At 41.3% G+C, this 17170-nt stretch overlaps 1 protein-coding gene across 1 annotated transcript in view; it reads left to right on the forward strand.

The window, feature by feature from the left end:
• MICAL2 (microtubule associated monooxygenase, calponin and LIM domain containing 2) overlaps positions 1-17170 on the forward strand; it is a 285377-nt gene that overhangs the window by 127495 nt on the left and 140712 nt on the right. The window contains exons 10-14 of the mRNA XM_074230325.1: positions 11826-11952; positions 12800-12890; positions 14442-14589; positions 15896-16095; positions 16668-16774. Coding sequence (XP_074086426.1) covers positions 11826-11952; positions 12800-12890; positions 14442-14589; positions 15896-16095; positions 16668-16774 — 673 coding nt within the window. The remainder of the gene's footprint in view (positions 1-11825; positions 11953-12799; positions 12891-14441; positions 14590-15895; positions 16096-16667; positions 16775-17170) is intronic.

Raw genomic sequence — 17170 nt, forward strand, 5'->3', positions numbered from 1 at the left:
GGGGTAGAGGAGGAATGCATTTATTCTTGTGGGGGGAGGCACAAAACCTGGTTTGCTGATTCTACCTTTGCCAGTTGGTAACCACGTGACCATAGGCAGGACACTTCCTCTCTATTTCCACATTTGTAAAATGAGAATGGTAGATTGCAGTCTCATGAATGAGAGTTTCTTCATTCATTTTTCTTTTAAAACTAAAATACAATTTTCCTACCAGATAATTAAACTCTGAGTGTGTTTCCTGATTTAATGAAAGACTTGAAGTGCGAACTATTTTCTTTCTCTTTTCTTTCTTTTTTTTTAAAGTTTTTGCAAGGCAATGGGGTTAAGTGGCTTGCCCAAGGCCACACAGCTAGGTAATTATTAAGTGTCTGAGGCTGGATTTGAACCCAGGTCTCCTGACTCCAGGGCCAGTGCTCTATGCACTGGCTCTATGCACCTAGCTGCCCTTGAACTATTTTCTATGTTTGAGTGTGACCTTGGGTAGGTTGCTTTCTCTGGGTTTGGTTTGTCCATTCATAAAGTAAGGTGATTGAACTAAAGGATCTCAAAGATCACTTTCGGGTCTAAATCTTAGTTGAATGCTTACTCACTGCCAAACCCTGTGACAGGGGCTAGTGATATAAAGATAAAAATTATACCACTCTGGCCCTTGTGGAGTTTGCATTCTTTAAAATGTCTTAACTCCTAGGTTTGGTTCAGTGCTTGGTAAACAGAAGATATTTAATGATGAATGATCAGAATAAAGGAATTTTGAACATTTTTTCAATTGGACCTTTTTATGTGGTATGTCTTTGTGGAGTCCTTTTGAAGCTTGTTTTTATTCTTTCCTGTTAACAGAAATCTGAGTGTCTAGTGGGAGAGTGCTCTATGTGACTGCTGCTTGTGTTTTTTTTGGAGATGATTTGCCTGTTGCTGCTTCATATTGAATAGGATTAAAGGGATTCTCATGAGGATCTCTGCCATGTTCTAATTTTTTTTTTTGGTCTAGACCTGGAATTTCTGTGGTGGAGGGACTTTACAGGGAAGAAACTCCCTCTTCCAAAGAAGTTCAGCAAACCCTCTACTATTTAGAGTTTTCAAGAGTTATCTGGGTTTAGTGACTTTCAGAGGTGAGGTGACCCTTGAACCCAGGTCTTTCTAAATCAGAAACTTGGTCTCTGTCCATTATATTCATGCCTCTCACTATGTTCTAATAACAAGAGATCCTGACTTCAGTACTTTAGAGGTTCTAATATCTCCATTAGCTTTCCTTTTTTCAGATGGATAATACTGTAGGGCATCTCAGAAGACATCTAGTCTAACCTCCAGCTGATGTCCAAAGAAATTGCTCATTTCCTCCCTAAAAGTGATTTTCTATCATTCCATTTGAATACTTCCACTCACAGGGAACTTACTCTTATTGCTCCACCCTAGCAGCACATTGCTTTGTTGAACAGCTGGAATTGCTAAACTATTCTTTTTATGTTGAAATAAAATCCGCCTCCCTGTAGGTTCGCCCATTGTTCCTAGTTCTGTCCTCTAGTGCCAAGTATTTTCACCAAGGATTAGGTACTGAAGCATCTGTTGGCTTGAGTAAAAATAATACCGAGAACAATAACAATGGCTGTTATCTATGGGATGCTTTAAAGTTTGCAAAACACTCTACAAGCATTACCTCATCTTATCCTCATGACCACTCTGGAAGTGAGGCACTGTTATTACCCCCATTAAAAACTGAGGAAACTGAAGCAGAGGTTAAGTGACTTGCTCAAGGTCACACAGCTCTTACTTATCCGTGGTCCTATTTGAACTCAGGTCCTTCTAACTCCTGGTCCAGCACTCTATTTGCCATCTAGTGGATGCTCATTTCTGCCCTGACTGTAAACTTTGTCTGCCATGTGGGCAACACGTGATGAACATCTCCTTAAAAACAATTCTTTGTCTTCTTATTCAACCCAAGCAGTCAGTGTCCTTGTGTTTAGTTAAGTAAACTCCCATATAAATCCCACCCTGGCCACAAGCCAAAACCAGACTCTAATCTTTAAGATCACAAGACGTGGATGTCAGGGAATGAGATGATGAGAGAATCCCTCGCCTTGTTTAACAAGTGTTGTGTTTGTCTCTTCGCAGGGATTGACCTGGAGAACATTGTCTACTACAAGGACAGTACTCACTACTTTGTCATGACAGCAAAGAAGCAGAGTCTCCTGGATAAGGGGGTCATTGTGAATGTAGGTAGACCCCGTGGAAAAGTTTTCCTCTAAGACTCTGGGGGACAAGGATCATTGACTGGCTTTTGGCTTCATAGCCCAGTTATTTCCTCTCTCCACTGCCATCCAAACTCAGCCTTGTAGCAGAAAAAGAAAAAAAAAGCAATTAATGTAGTGACTATATCATACATCCTTTGTCCCTGCACCACTCTTTGGAGAGGAAGTTCCTTTCATTCTCAACTCTCAGAGACTAAAAGTGTTCATTATAATTCATCGGAGTTCAAGTATGTTGCAGAGTGCTCCAGCACACTGGATTTGGACTCCAGTGTCCTTGTGAATGTATTCTCTTGAGTCTGCTTCCTTCACTCTGTATCACTTAGGACAATCTTCCCATGTTTCTCTGCATTCTTCCTAATCACTGTTGATTATGGTGCAAAACTGGCCATGTTTTTACATACCCTAATTTGTGAAGCAATTCCTTAGTTGATGAGTACTGTAGCTATTTTGTTTTCAAAATGCTGCAGAGTGCTGCTATGCATATTTAGTATAATAATAATTTTTATATAGTACCTTTGAGGTTTGCAGAATATATATATATGTATACATATATATACATATATATATATATATATATATATATATATATATATATATATATATATTCTCATTTGATCCTCACAACAGTCTATGAAACAAGTAACCGTTATCCCCATTTTACAGCTGAGGAAACGGCTTGCTTTAACTACATTGAGTTGGGACCTCTATCTGGTCTGGTTTCTTCCTTTTACTTGAAATGAGGTTTGAGATCAGAATGCTGTGGGAGCCTAGAACATGGTAATACATGGAATTCTCAGCTTCTATCCCAACCCATTGGGTTGGCTGTAAGACTAAGAGAAGTCTTCAGTCAAAGGTTTAGACTTGTGACTTTTTTGGTTTTGTTTGTTTGTTTTTATGAGTTCAATTAATTCTTCCTTCTCCCAAGTCCCCCTAAACCCGATTGTGTTTCTTAAGTGGCCACACCTGATTAGGTGGCAATTGAGAGTCTCATACTAGTGGGATAGAGACTAGCTTAGTGAACTTGGCCAAATCACCCACTTAAGCTTCAATTTACTCATATATCAATGAGGGTCAGAATACCTACCCTACATCTTTCACCTTTTGAGGTTCAAACAAGATAATAAATATCAATATATATTTTAAAACTATATAGAAATGCAAGGTTAGGGTGTCAGCTTTGGGGGAACAGATCTATGATGTAATTACTATTGGGAACTTCTAGAATAGAAACTTCTATAATTCTTCTATGACAAAATCTCCAAGCCTCTCCTCGAGACACTAAAAGATTCACTAGCTTGGACAGCATCTGCCAGATGTCAGACTTGAATCTGGGTCTCCTTGCCTGAAAGGCTAACTTGTCTGTTGCATTGCCTCTTCTGGTTGTAATATATATGGTTATATTTATTGTATAAATCATAGATAATCAAAATCAGAGTATTTGGAACTAAACTGAACCCTGGAGATCAGGTGATCCAGTACACTGATCTTATTTGTCCCTGACCCAGCTTCCAAGCCTTTGACTTTATTTTATCCTTCTTTCCTTTGTCCAGCCACATGCTTGTCTCCCTTCCATTACCAGCAGCCTCCCTTGCCACTGTGCCTCTCTTTCACCCTTCTGTCCCTTCCACACCTGGTATTGGCTACAATCTCCTGGTGCTTGAATATCAGATAACCAGGGCATCTGAGACTAGAGAACAGTGGTAAGAACAAGAAGCATTAGGTGTCCCCAGAGCCGCTACTCTCAGTTCTCAAGCCCTAGAGAGTAGCAAGATAAGAATCCAGCAATGGGAGGTCAGCGTCATTCTCTGGGCGAAACACACCTTACTCAGTCATCACCACTTGTCTCGGAAGAATGCATCCCTTCTCTTGCCAGGTTTCACCGGCAGCAACTCGCACAGCGTCTATAATCCAATTCTCCCCAGGGCTTCCTTCGAGTTGGCATGTGTGACACCTTGGCAGAGGTTGTTGTGGAAGTCCCCAGGAAGAAGGACCATCCTCAGGGTGGTTCATGTTGGCATCTGAATCCAGTTGATCAGAGGGGCACTGCCTTCAGGCTGTGGGCAAAAGAATATCTCTGAGAAAGTCAAGAGAATGGGGCCTCCTCACCTTGGGGGAGGCAGCAAATCTTTGGAGCTACAAGTCCTGCCTTGGAATTCCAACTCAGCTCTCTACTAGCTTTGTGACCTGGACAAGTCACTTAACTAATTTGAGCCTGTTTCCTTACTTCTAAAATGAGATTGAAATCCCCTCCTTTCCCTCTAAGGTCATTGAAGCAAGCCCTTAGTAAATCACAGTGGAGTGCTATCATCATCATTTTTGAAAATGATTCTATAACACATTGACCCCAACTGAGTGAGTTCTTTCACTTAATGCTTTTTAATCCATTAGACTCTTCCCTGGGGTCTTATCCAGCTCTGTACAAAATACTCCTAATAGTAGAAGCTCATTTTTAAGGATTTCTCATGACCATTACAGAATTTCTTATTTCTTGTTCTCTGTACAAGAGCCTTGTGACATAGGAATGAAGGTGAAAAGTGAGTGCCCTTCTTGGATAGATGAGGGACCAGAGGTGCAGACAAACTAATGGAAAGACATGTGAATCAGTAAGCCAGCTGGACCAGTAACCTTTTCATTGATTTAGGGGTCTTCCTAACTGTCACTCTGGGGTCACAATAAACCAAATGGATCACAATAACCAATCACAATAAACCAAAAGAACATATAATTTTCCCGTAGAACTAATAGTAATAAATAATATTTATATAGTATCAGACACTCTACTAAACACTTAATAATTAATATTTCGTTTGATACTCACTCTGGGTGGTAGGGGCTATAATTTTCCCCATTCTATAGATGAAGAAATTGAGGTTTGTGACTTGTCCAGAGTCTCACAGCTAATAAATATCTGAGGCAGGATTGGGACTCCAGACTCCAGACCTAGTGCACTATCCACTGATCCACCTGACTGACTTGCAGAGTAAGGGATTTTTAACCAATTTTTGTATTATGGACTCCTTTGGCAGCTGATGCACCCTGCCCTCTCCTCAGAGTAATAATATTTTATATGCATAAAATAAAATACAAAGAAAATCAATTACAGTGAAATACAGTTCTCAAAGTATTTTAATTTTAAAATAATTAAAAAAAATTAAAGTTCCTGGATGCTAGGTCAAGGCCTCTAGGTAGAGTCTGGTAATACAGAGGAATCACTTTTTCGTTATGGTTGCTATTAAGACATTATATTTATAAGATGTTTTATATACAATTACTCAATTGCACCTTCAAGGTAGGTACTATGCAGTAAGGATTACTACACCTCTTATTTCTTTGATGTTGAGTTGTTCAGTCATGTTTGACTTTTCATGGCTCTGTGGCCCACAGAATACTATCCATGGGGTTTTCTTGGCAAAGATCCTGGATTGGTTTGCCATTTCCTTCTCCAGTGGCTTAATTTTTATCACAGCCCTCCCACTATAACCTATCCATCTTGGGTAGCTCTGCCCAGCTCAGTTCATGGTTTTATTGAGTTAAGAAGCCCCTCCAGAGCAGCTAGGTGGTGTAGTGGATAAAGCACCAGCCCTGGAGTCAGGAGTACCTGGGTTCAAATCCGGTCTCAAGCACTTAATAATTACCTAGCTGTGTGGTCTTGGGCAAGCTACTTAACCCCATTTGCCTTGCCAAAAAAAAAAGAAAATAAAAGCCCCTCCATCCTCACAAGGCAGTAACACAAGAGAGGATTGTACCCATTATACCGATGAGGAACCAAAGACCAGAAATTTTATGTACCTTGCCCACTGCCATATAGTTAGTAAATGTCTTAGGCAGGAAGGGCAGTTCAGTGGTGCAGTGGATAGAGCACTGACCTTGGGGTCAGGAGGATGGGAGTTCGAATCCAGCATCAGACACTTGACTCATACTAGCTGTGTGCCTTTTGGGAGTGTCAACCTGATTGCCTCGCATCCAGAGCCAGCTCTGGTCACCCTGATTCATTCTGGCCACTGGACCCAGATGGTTTCAGAGGAGAAAGTAAGATTGGTGACTTTGCACAGCACCCCTTCACTCAAATTCAATTCATGTGCTTTTCTTCACATCACCTTCCTGATGTCATGATCTTCTTCAAGAAAGAAGGATAAGCCATCCCTTTAGCAGGAGGCAAACCCAGGTTTTTCTGACTCCCAGTTCAGCACTTGATAGATATCGTCTACCATAATTGCATTTTGGAACTGAATACCTACTTGCCATCCAAGGGAAATCTGGAGATGAAGGAAGATATGGCTTCTGCTGTCCAGGGTCACATGGCTTCAAAGCTTAGAATTCTTGAAGGACTATGGTTGGGCACTAATGAACTAAATAACTCAGAGCTGGATCCCATATTAGGTGTGGTGCATTGGAAGGTAACTACTCCCCTGAGGGATGCTCCTCACCTCTTAGAATGGAGGTGGTCTTGATGGACCCAAGAGGTCAAACAAAGATCCAGGAAACAATCAGCTCAAGGCATCAACACAGACAATGAGTTGTAGTTCTGGAATTTGAACACCAACCTACTGGCTCCAAAATCAAAGCTTTTCTTCTCCTTGGCTGCCTCTGATCCATCATGCTCCATCTACCATTCCTTCTTCTTTGTTCTTTTCTCTTCTGTTGTTTCTGATGACACAATGCCCAACCTGTGGCCCCTGACACCTCAACCTCATCCCCTTTTAGGTTGCCACAGGTCTCAAGTGATGTCACCTTTGGGATTTTATCTTTTATGCAAGTTTGTTTTCTTCTCTGAAGATTTTCCTATCCATGAAACTGATAGATATAGTCATTTTTATATTTATAGATAGACTTCACTGTAGTGTGAGAGAATTTCACTGTCAAGTACAAGACCACATAAACCATCTCTCATTACAAGTTTGGCACAGGCTTAAAAGCTCCAGGTGCACCTCCACAACAGTATTCAGTCTGGTCTCCAGCTCCTTCTCCTGAGACTTGTTCCTTGAGCCTGCTATTTTTTTTTAATAGTTCTTCCTGCTTCTGCATTCTGCAGCCTGGAGGTCCCTGGAGGAGACAGATCTCTTCCAGTCTGGGCCCTTTGGTTTCAGGTTGAAACTGTTGTCTTGGTAGCCAAATGACCTGTTGATTCAGTTTATCTGCCCTGTGCTCTGGCCACCTTGAGCTGACCTATGTACTTCTATGGCAACATCATGGGATCTTTTCCTTTGATTCCTACTCTTCTATATATTTTCATTTCTCTTTGATCCTTATTCTGATCCTTTATGATGGACCAAGGTATTATCCCTTCTGTCTAGATCCCTTCTAAACGCATAGCTTCATTCAAAGGTGTCCTCTTTTCTCCCTAGACAATAGTCCCAGACTGAAGCTCTCTACCTCTGGGATTCCCATTGCTCACATATTAAGAGGTACCATTTGGCCAGCTTCTTTGTCTTCTCTGTTTATTACATCCACCTCAGGAGTGGGTGGTGTTCCCCTCAGACATCATTCTTGATATTCCATCTGTTAATCCTACACCTGTGGAGCAGGGAAGTGGTGGGTAGAGGTGTTTATAAGGATGAACAAGCCTCCTTATTCTCCTCCACCCCCTGACTCAAATACTTCACTTCCCTTAGAAGATCTGGTTCATTCTGTCTTTGATATTTGGTCAGATTACCAGTCATATCAACTCTCCTTTCATGATCAATAAAGTTATAAGTAATTAAGTATCTGCCATATACCAGAAACCATATTGAACACTGGGAATAGATACAAAGATGAAAAATAAACCATCCCCTGTCCTTCAGGAGCTTACATGTCTAATGTCAGTATCCCCTTCCTCTGTTTGTGTGGTCACCACTTTCATCATGATTCAACTAGTCTATTATGATTGCCTGGGGTAGGTTTCCCCATTTCTAGTCTCTTTATACTCTGGTCTCTTCTCCATCCAGTTGGCAAAATATTCTTCCTTCTTTGCAAGTTTACTGATCAAGAACCTTCAGGAAGGCCTCCTATTCTGGGATTTAAATTGGAATCATGTCCAGTCCCTCGTCACCACCCCTGTGGTAGTCTGATTTATGGAAAATTTTTGTATCTTTTCTTTTTGAAAATCTGGCAGCACAAACAGCAAGTTTGTGCTGGGTGACTAAGGGAAATCCAACTTCCATGATCTGCATCTCCATCTTTGTCTTGGCATGCCAAGGTTCTCGGTTTCCTTCCAACCTACCTTTTCACACTTATTTCATATCTCCACCCTTCATGCTTTCTGTGTTTTGGTGAAACTGGCCTGCTTGTTGTTGCTTAATCTTTCCACGTTATTTCCCACTTCCAAGACTTTGCATGATGTCTGGAATGTACTCCCTCCTCCTCTGTACTGTTTAGAACCCCTTGTTCAAAGTTTAACTCATGGGTAGTGTCTTAAAGGAAGTCTTTCTTAATCCTAGTGTTATTTATATTCATTCTATCTTCCTTAAATGATGATGCATCTATTTGTCTGTAAACATGTTGCTTCTTTTCCAAGATAGGATGTTAGTTTGGGGGCATAGGGGCTTTGTTTTTCTTCTTAACTTGGTGTCCTCAACATCTAACCTGGTATCTTGCTTATAAAAGGCGTTTATGTGCTTGTTGCATTGTGTCTCTTCCATTGCCTGAATACATTATATTCAGTAGGTGTTTAATGAATATGGTAAAAGAATAAATGATTATTTAAATATATGAGAACTATATATATATACAAGTTTAAGTTTATTATATAAATGATATTAATATTTTATATAAATAAAATGATATATGATAGCCTAGATGAACTCAAAGGTCCTTTCTTTTTCCAAGGTTGTCTGAAACAGCCCTTTGGAACATAATGCTAAAAATATTCTAAAACCGGGTCTGTCTTTGTCCATTTTTCCAGGAAAAGAACAGCTTTAAATAATATTTTTTCTTTTTTCAAATTCTTTTCTCAATCCAGTTTTACTCTGTGGCATTCTTTTGATATGAAAGTTTTTAAAAATTTTTTACCAATGGTTTTATAAACATCACTGTCATTTCCCAGTAATCACCTCCCCACATACTTGAATTCTCTCAGAACCGAGAAGTACAGTTGAGCCAAGCAAACTAACATATTGACTTTGGTGATGTATGACCCATTCCACTCCCATAGTTCACTGCCTTTTGGCTGAGAGGAGGGCGATATGTCCCCTTCAATTGTCTGAGTCATGGTGGGTCACTGCATATTTCCGAGTTCCCATGGCTTTTAGTGTTATTTTCCTTCACATTATTGCCATCATTTTTGCCTATCATTCTTTCAATTCAACTTTTGAGTTCCACTCTAGACTCTCATCATGCTATGTTGTTGGTCTCCTCAGGATTATGTTGACACAGATCTCCTGCTTGGCCCGGAAAATGTAAATCAAGACTGCTTGCTGTCCTATGCAAGGGAAGCAGCTGATTTTGCTACCAATTACCAGCTACCTTCCCTGGACTTTGCCATGAATCACTATGGCCAGCCAGACGTGGCGATGTTTGACTTTACCTCCATGTATGCCTCTGAGAATGCTGCTCTAGTCCGGGAGAGACAATCCCATCAGCTCCTTGTAGCTTTGGTGGGAGACAGCTTATTAGAGGTAGTTTGTCTTGGCTTTCTTCTTTAGGAGTATAAGCTTGCATTTTAAAGAACAAAATTCCAGTTACATAATGGGGTGGGTCCCTATACTCTTGTTAACTCAAACAGGATTTGCTCCATCACCTTGGCTCGGGGAACATCTCAGGGAAGACTTTGGCCAGTTGGCAGTACTCATTAAAGAAAATTTTCTTGGCCTTCTGAAAACCCATTTACTTACTGGAAAAACAAAGGGAGCCAGCCCTGTATTCTAGCAGGATGAGATACTGATCCATTTGTTTGCATATGTGTCTGCATACAATACCCTTTTTATATGAAAGATAAAACTGGCCATTTTTACTCATATCATTCAGAATAATTGGGCTAGAGGGTAACTGGGCAGGTCATCTTTATACCATGGGAAGCTGATCCTCTCCCTGGTTTCAGTGACTATTCTTGTGAGCCCATTAAAACAAAAGATTGATTAGTTGTAAGAACCATAAGGAACAGTGGGAACCTTTAGAATCTGGGTCATTGGGTATTGTTGGTTCTTTCTCTTGCTTCTCTAAGTTCTTGGTTGTTTCTCTTCCCCTTTCCCCATCAGCCTTTTTGGCCTATGGGTACAGGATGTGCTCGTGGTTTCTTGGCGGCCTTTGATACAGCATGGATGGTGAGGAGTTGGGACCAGGGAATCCCACCCCTTGAGATCCTGGCTGAGCGGTGAGTGATGACATGGTTGGAAGACAAAAATGGAGTGTTGTTTGTATGAAACAGTAAAAAAGTTCAGTTTGCTTGGAAGACGGAGTTCATTAAGGAGGAATGAGGTTTAATAAGCCTTGAAAAGTAGATTGGAACCAGGTTATTTTAATGCCAAACAGAAATTTCTATTTGATCCTAGAGGTAATGGGGAGCCATTGGTGTTTTTTTTGAACTGGGTAGTGTTATGGTCAGAATTCTGCTTTAGAAATATCAGTGTGGGAGAGAGAGACAGACAGACAGACAGAGACTTGAGGCAGAGAAATAAAACTGGAGAGTTTGTTCCTAGAGATAATAAGGCAAAATCATTGGAGTTTACTGAACCCAGGATTGATTTGTTCAAAGCTTTGCCTTAGGAATGGGCAGCTAGGTGGCCCCTGGGCCTTGAGTCAGGCAAGCTCATCTTCTTAAATTTAAATCTGACCTCAGCCACATACTTACTAAATCACTTAACTCTGTTTGCCTCAGTTTCCTTATCAATAAAATGAACTGGGGAAGGAAATGGCAAAACACTCCACTATCTCTGCCAAGAAAACCCCCAAATGGGGTCAAGAAGAGTCAGACGAGTCAGACACGTCTGAAATGACTCAACTATAACAGATGCTTTAGAAATATCATTTGGCAGCTTTGCTGGAAGACAGATTGGGGAAGGGAGAGACTTGAAGCAGCTAATTGCCTTTGTCCTGGGAAGTCTCCAAGCCTTGAATTTCCTGATAATACTTGGTAGTCCAAAAGGCAGAGAGGATATGTTTTAATGGAACTAGTTTCTAAAGGTACCCCTAATTCCTTTGCTTTAGGAGGGAATTCTTGCAGTGGGTTAGACTTAATGGCTCCCCATTAAGGTCCCTTCCCTGATTATTATGATTGTGCTATTTTTATTCCCCTGGGACACTTGTGGCAATGCAATTGAGGTTGCAGTGGTCATAAACATTAGAAAAAGAGAGTTTCAGACTTTGGGAAAGTTGATCAAGCACAAGGAAGGCAATGGGGTGACTGCTTTGGCCTTGTTGCTCAAAGAACATTCTCTTCTAAGGGGCAGCTATATCAGGACCACACAATTCCATGGGACTGGGCTTCTTTTTAGTTTCTGAAGTTAAAGATTTCCCCAATTCACCCTTATTGTTCTGCCATGGTTGAGTAGGCCATGGGGGGAAAAATGCTAATCCCAGGTATGAGAAGCAATAACTTCATCCAGGGAAGGGGCCCAGGGTCCCTCAAGCAGCCTCTCACTCTTGGGTTCTGGTTCCAAACAGGGAGAGTCTCTATCGACTGTTGCCTCAGACAACTCCTGAGAACATCAGTAAGAACTTTGAACAGTATACCCTGGACCCTGGTACTCGGTACCCAAATCTCAACTCAAACTGTGTGCGGCCCCATCAGGTCAGCTTCTCTCTGAATCCCCTATCCCTCTGTTAGGTTCCTCTTGGTTTGGGAAGGGAAACATGGCTTGAAATGTTGGGGCAGACACATAAACCCACACTAGCAATTACCCTTCCTCCCCTACCCTTCCAGCCCAGGACAGTCAAATAGGAAAGTATTTCACATTCTTTCCTTATTACCCAGAGAATAGAAGGAAGTGGTTACTTAGTCCTCCTTATGCCATATATGTACTCAGCAAGCCACTTGGACAACATGCCTTAGAGGATGACTCGGTCCCTCTACTCACACCATTTCCCCAACTCCATTCCTCATCCCTGATCTCACTGAATCTGTTTCCACCTTGCCCATCAGACTACCCTGGTCCAATCACCTAGGCAAATGAAATCTATGATTAGACATATCACTAAGCAGCAAGACATAGAGAACAGAATGCTGAATTTGGGGGTCCAAGGTCCTGGGCTCTGGTATTTGCTGGAGGTACCCTGGGCACTTATATCTCTGGGCCTTACTTCTCTTGTGTTAAATAAGGAGGCTGGACTAGGTGGCCTGTGATGACCCTTCCAATCTAAATCTGAATCTTGGGATCCATACCACTATTTATTAGCATGATGTCCTGAGAGCTAGCAGCATATTGATAAACCTGCCCTCACTGACTGCACTGTGTTAGGTTATGTTGTCTGATGATAGAGAAAAGCAGAAAAAGAACAAAAAAGGAATTGTGAATGTGACAAAAGCCGAACAGTATTGAGTGGGTGGAGGTGGATCATGCATGGCCGGGCAGCAGTGGCCAGGGAGATTTGGGTGAGGGATGGCAGCACACCATTATCCAGACTTTGCATCTTTTCAGGTAAAGCATTTGTACATTACTACGGAGCTACATCATTTGCCTCTTGAGAGATTGGGCTCCATAAGAAGATCAGTCAGTCTGTCCCGGCGGGGTGAGTCTGTCTCATCACACTCTAGTCACTGAGTTCCCATCTGGCTTGTAGTTTCTAGCTGGGGAGAGGGAAGGGGTTATTGGAAGAGGTATGGGTTTAGGGCTGAAGAATTGTACTGTTGTTTATGAGACTGGAATAGTCACATTGTCAGAAAGCTCCTTCAAGGCCTTGTCAGGTCTGACTTCATTGACTTCCACTGCCCTCCTTTCTCATGAGGGTCTTTGAGTTTTATAAAAGGTAATAGGTTGACATTCAGTTTATTGAATTTGTCTGCTTTTCATCATCTCCTGTCCATGTTGAACTTTAGCTCCCTTGACTATGTTTAAAATGAATTATTAATACATTTTTGTTTTGACACCCCAGACACTTTTCAACAAACACCAAAGTACTTCGGCCCAAAACACATAAGCAAAACTGCCAAAAATTCAGACAAGAGAATGCCAATTTCCTTTTTTGAAGCCTTACAGTGGTTAACAGAAAAGGAAGACTATGTCTTTGATTCTAATAACTTGATATCACATTATCTGTTGTATTTATTTGACCTGACTTTGCTGCCTTTGAGTGCTGTTTTCATTTACATTGTTGTGGTCATTGGGTAAAAGAAGGCCTAACACACTGGAGAGAAGCTGGCCACAGAATCCTAGATCTAAGATCTGCTTCCTCTGACTCTTCCTGGTCCCTAGAGTGGTCATGTTACCCCTCAAGCATTTCTTTAAGATTATTTGTTCCAGTCGAGGAAGTTACTCACTGGAAGATCCCTGCACCAATGATCTAGATCACAGACCTAGAACAACCAGAATCATTGTAGCATATATTGGCTCAGCTATCTTGACTTGGTGTCACATCATGGAAGTTTTTTGGATTGCTCTGAAATCTTCTGGTATGACATTTCTTCTAAGTCAAATAAGAGGGTAAAGTGTTCTAGACATGGAATCAGAAAATCCTGAATTTAAATATTGTCTCAGATATGTATGTGCATGGGCAGGTTGCTTTATCTCTTTCAGCCTCAGTTCCCTAATTTTTGTACTTATATGCATCTCTTTTTGCTGCCCTTGCTCTACATTCTACCTGTGCTTTTGTATATCTGATACTCAGGTATTTTTTGCCTAGGTTGATTCTCTAGTTATCTCGTATCTGTTCTTAATTTCCTCATTAGAATGTAGGGTGCCAAAGGACAAAGATTAGGTCACTCTCCTTCTGGATCTTCTCAGTGTCTGCCATGAGACAATGGATGGTTGAATGGATAGATGAGTGTAACCACTTGCAAGTTGTAGCTACCATTTATTTTAACCTAGATTGCCATCTGTCCTAGAAGCCACTTTTCCAACTACACTAGGAAAAGAGTAGAATGCAGAAAAAGAAGCCATCTGCTATGGGTAGACATTTCCCCTGGCCTCCTTTGTCCCACAGTGCCAACATGCAGAGGGGAGCAAAAGCCTAGCATGGCCTAAGAAGATAGTAGAGGCAGTAGAATCAGAAGACCCCAGTCAGCAACCAGTGGTCCTATAGATGATGGGAGTCCTTTACCATTGTCCTTTACTCAAACTGCAGAATCCGACATCCGGCCCAACAAGCTTTTAACCTGGTGTCAGAAGCAGACTGAAGGCTACCAGCATGTCGACATCACAGATCTGACCACTTCCTGGAGAAGCGGTCTTGCTTTATGTGCCCTTATTCATCGCTTTAGACCCGAACTCATGTGAGTGCCTTTGGAATCCTGTCAGCTCATAGCAGAGGTCTCTGGGAGGAAAGTTGATGGAGGCTCTGATTAGCTAAATGGTGCAGACCATTACTATTGTGAAGTGCTGGAGTGAGGGTTATCTGGTAAATCACCTTCCCACCCCACTAGCATATTCTTACACTTTGAGAATCTCAGTCAGTTAACAAGCATTTGTGTCACTATTTGTTCATTTTTTCAATAAACATTTGCTAAGTGCCTCCTATGTGTGAGACACAATGGCTACAATGGCAAAAACGAAGCATGCTTGCCATCAAGGAGCTTGCCTTCTACTTGAGGGAAACCATTATAGAATAGTTGAAAAATGTATTCAAATAAATCTTAATTGTTATTGTGTAGTAGGCATCATAAATGCAAAGTTATTTCAAGGGTAGAGGAAAGCATAATTGAGTGAAGGAGAAAGGAAATCAGTACAGCATATTGTAGTTGGGCTTCAGTTTCCTCCTCTGTAAAATGAGGGACTCAGAATAGATATCTCTCAGGTCCCATTCAGCCCTAAGTTTATGATCCAAATTATTTTGTATTTACTTGGTATGTATTTCGTATATGTTGCTTCCCCCAAGAAGCTTTTAATCTGATATCTCCTAGCCTTGGAATCAGGAGGATCACCTTCCTGTGTTCAAATTTGACCTCAGACACTTTGTCACTGTGTGACCCTGGGCAAGTCACTTCACCTGCTTGCCTCGGTTTCCTCATCTGTAAAATAAGCCAGAGAAAGACATGGCAAACCACTCTAGAATCTTTGACAAGAAAACCCCAAATGGTATCACAAAGAGTCAGACATGACTGAAATGACTAAATAGTGACTACTATCGCTGACAAATAGAATGTTAGTTACTTGATGGCAGTAAATGTTTTCATTTTTCCTCTATGAATCCTAAGCTCCTTCAGGGTGACTGGCAGAGAACAGGCCCTTAATAAATGCTTGTCGAACCACTAAAGTACTTTCAATTTTCTGGTATCTTGCAGTGGCTCTGGGTACTTAGCATGTCATGTTAATAGACCTACCTGAGGGCAGCTAGGTGGTGCAGTGGCTAGAGCACCAGGCCTGGAATCAAGAGGATCTGAATTCAAATGTGGCCTCAGACACGTAATAATTACCTAGCTGTGTGACCTTGGGCAAGTCACTTAACGCCACTGCCTTACAAATAAGCAAAAATAAACAAAAAGATAGACCTACCTGGCTTGGCTTGGCTTGGCTTTTTTGAGGTGGTTAGAGGAAGCCATTCTCCCTTGTCCTTTTGACTTTTCTCACATTATTCTTTAGCAACTTTGACTCTTTGAATGAAGAAGATGCCATTGGGAACAACCAGTTGGCATTTGACATTGCTGAGCGAGAGTTTGGAATCCCCCCCATGACCACAGGCAAAGAGATGGCAGCTGCCCAGGAGCCAGACAAGCTCAGCTTGGTCATGTACCTCTCTAAGTTCTATGAGCTGTTTCGAGGGACACCACTCAGAGCTGTTGGTAAGAAACTTTTCAGTTCAACATTTTGTTCAGGGTCCTCAAGTCATTAAGGAGTTGAACTGCATCTGGTCTTTCCTGGTTTCAGTGGAAAAGAATTTTGGAAACACTGGGATGCTATCTTTTCTTCCATTTGGCAAAGGATGATTTTGTAGCCTAAGAGAAGGTCCCATGGCTAGTGGTCAGTGTAAGCTACTGGCTCTCCTGTCCCTTTTTCACATTCCTGTTCTCAGGGTGCCTTTTCCTTTCACTTATTTCCTCTGGTGTCCTTTGGCCTGTCTATATGGTTTCCTAGAAATGAAGATGAGCTCATGTGATCTCTAAAGAGAATATCATTTCTCCTTGGATCTGCCTGTGTAGAAATGTTGCAACACCTCTATGGGTCTCCCTCCCAATCTCTAATTGCCTTTTCAGTCCCAGGGATCTAGAACCCTAAAGGCCATTCTGGATCCTTTGCAGAATACACTTGGGGAACTATATTTGGTTTGGTCCCTTAGTAGAAGAAGGATCCTCCTAAACCTGGAGCTATATGACATTGACAAGTTCTCATTTTCGATCTTTTCTTTTTTTAACAGATTCTTTGGGTAAAAACTATGGAGAAAATGGTGACCTGAGTTTAGACAAATCATCTATTTATAATAACTATCTCAACCTAACGTTCCCCAGGAAGCGGACACCACGGGTGAGTCTGTGTTCTCAATTGTTTTGGGTTTTTTCTCTTGCTCTTTGAGATGGGAAAATTTGATTCCTATTGCTATTTTTTCTAATTAGTATAGCCTAATGTATATTCCCTGGTGATTCTTTTATTTATTTATTTCACTTTTATAACTCTTGATATTTCAGTCAGTCTGTTTCCTGTTATTCATAACTTATTTTTGGAAGACTCCAAAGGAAACTCCAAAGACATTATCAGGGATTGATGGTAAATCTTAAACCAACTGGCTCTCAAAAAATTGTAAATGCTAATACTAAAAATTTAACAATCAACTTTCTTGGGCTGGTTTGGTTGGGCTCCAGCATACCCCTGAGAATAGGAGACCTGGAACCACTTACCCCAAAGCAGTTTTTAAAATAAATT

This window comes from Macrotis lagotis, chromosome 3 (assembly GCF_037893015.1).
Source record: "Macrotis lagotis isolate mMagLag1 chromosome 3, bilby.v1.9.chrom.fasta, whole genome shotgun sequence".
Classification (NCBI taxonomy): domain Eukaryota; kingdom Metazoa; phylum Chordata; class Mammalia; order Peramelemorphia; family Peramelidae; genus Macrotis; species Macrotis lagotis.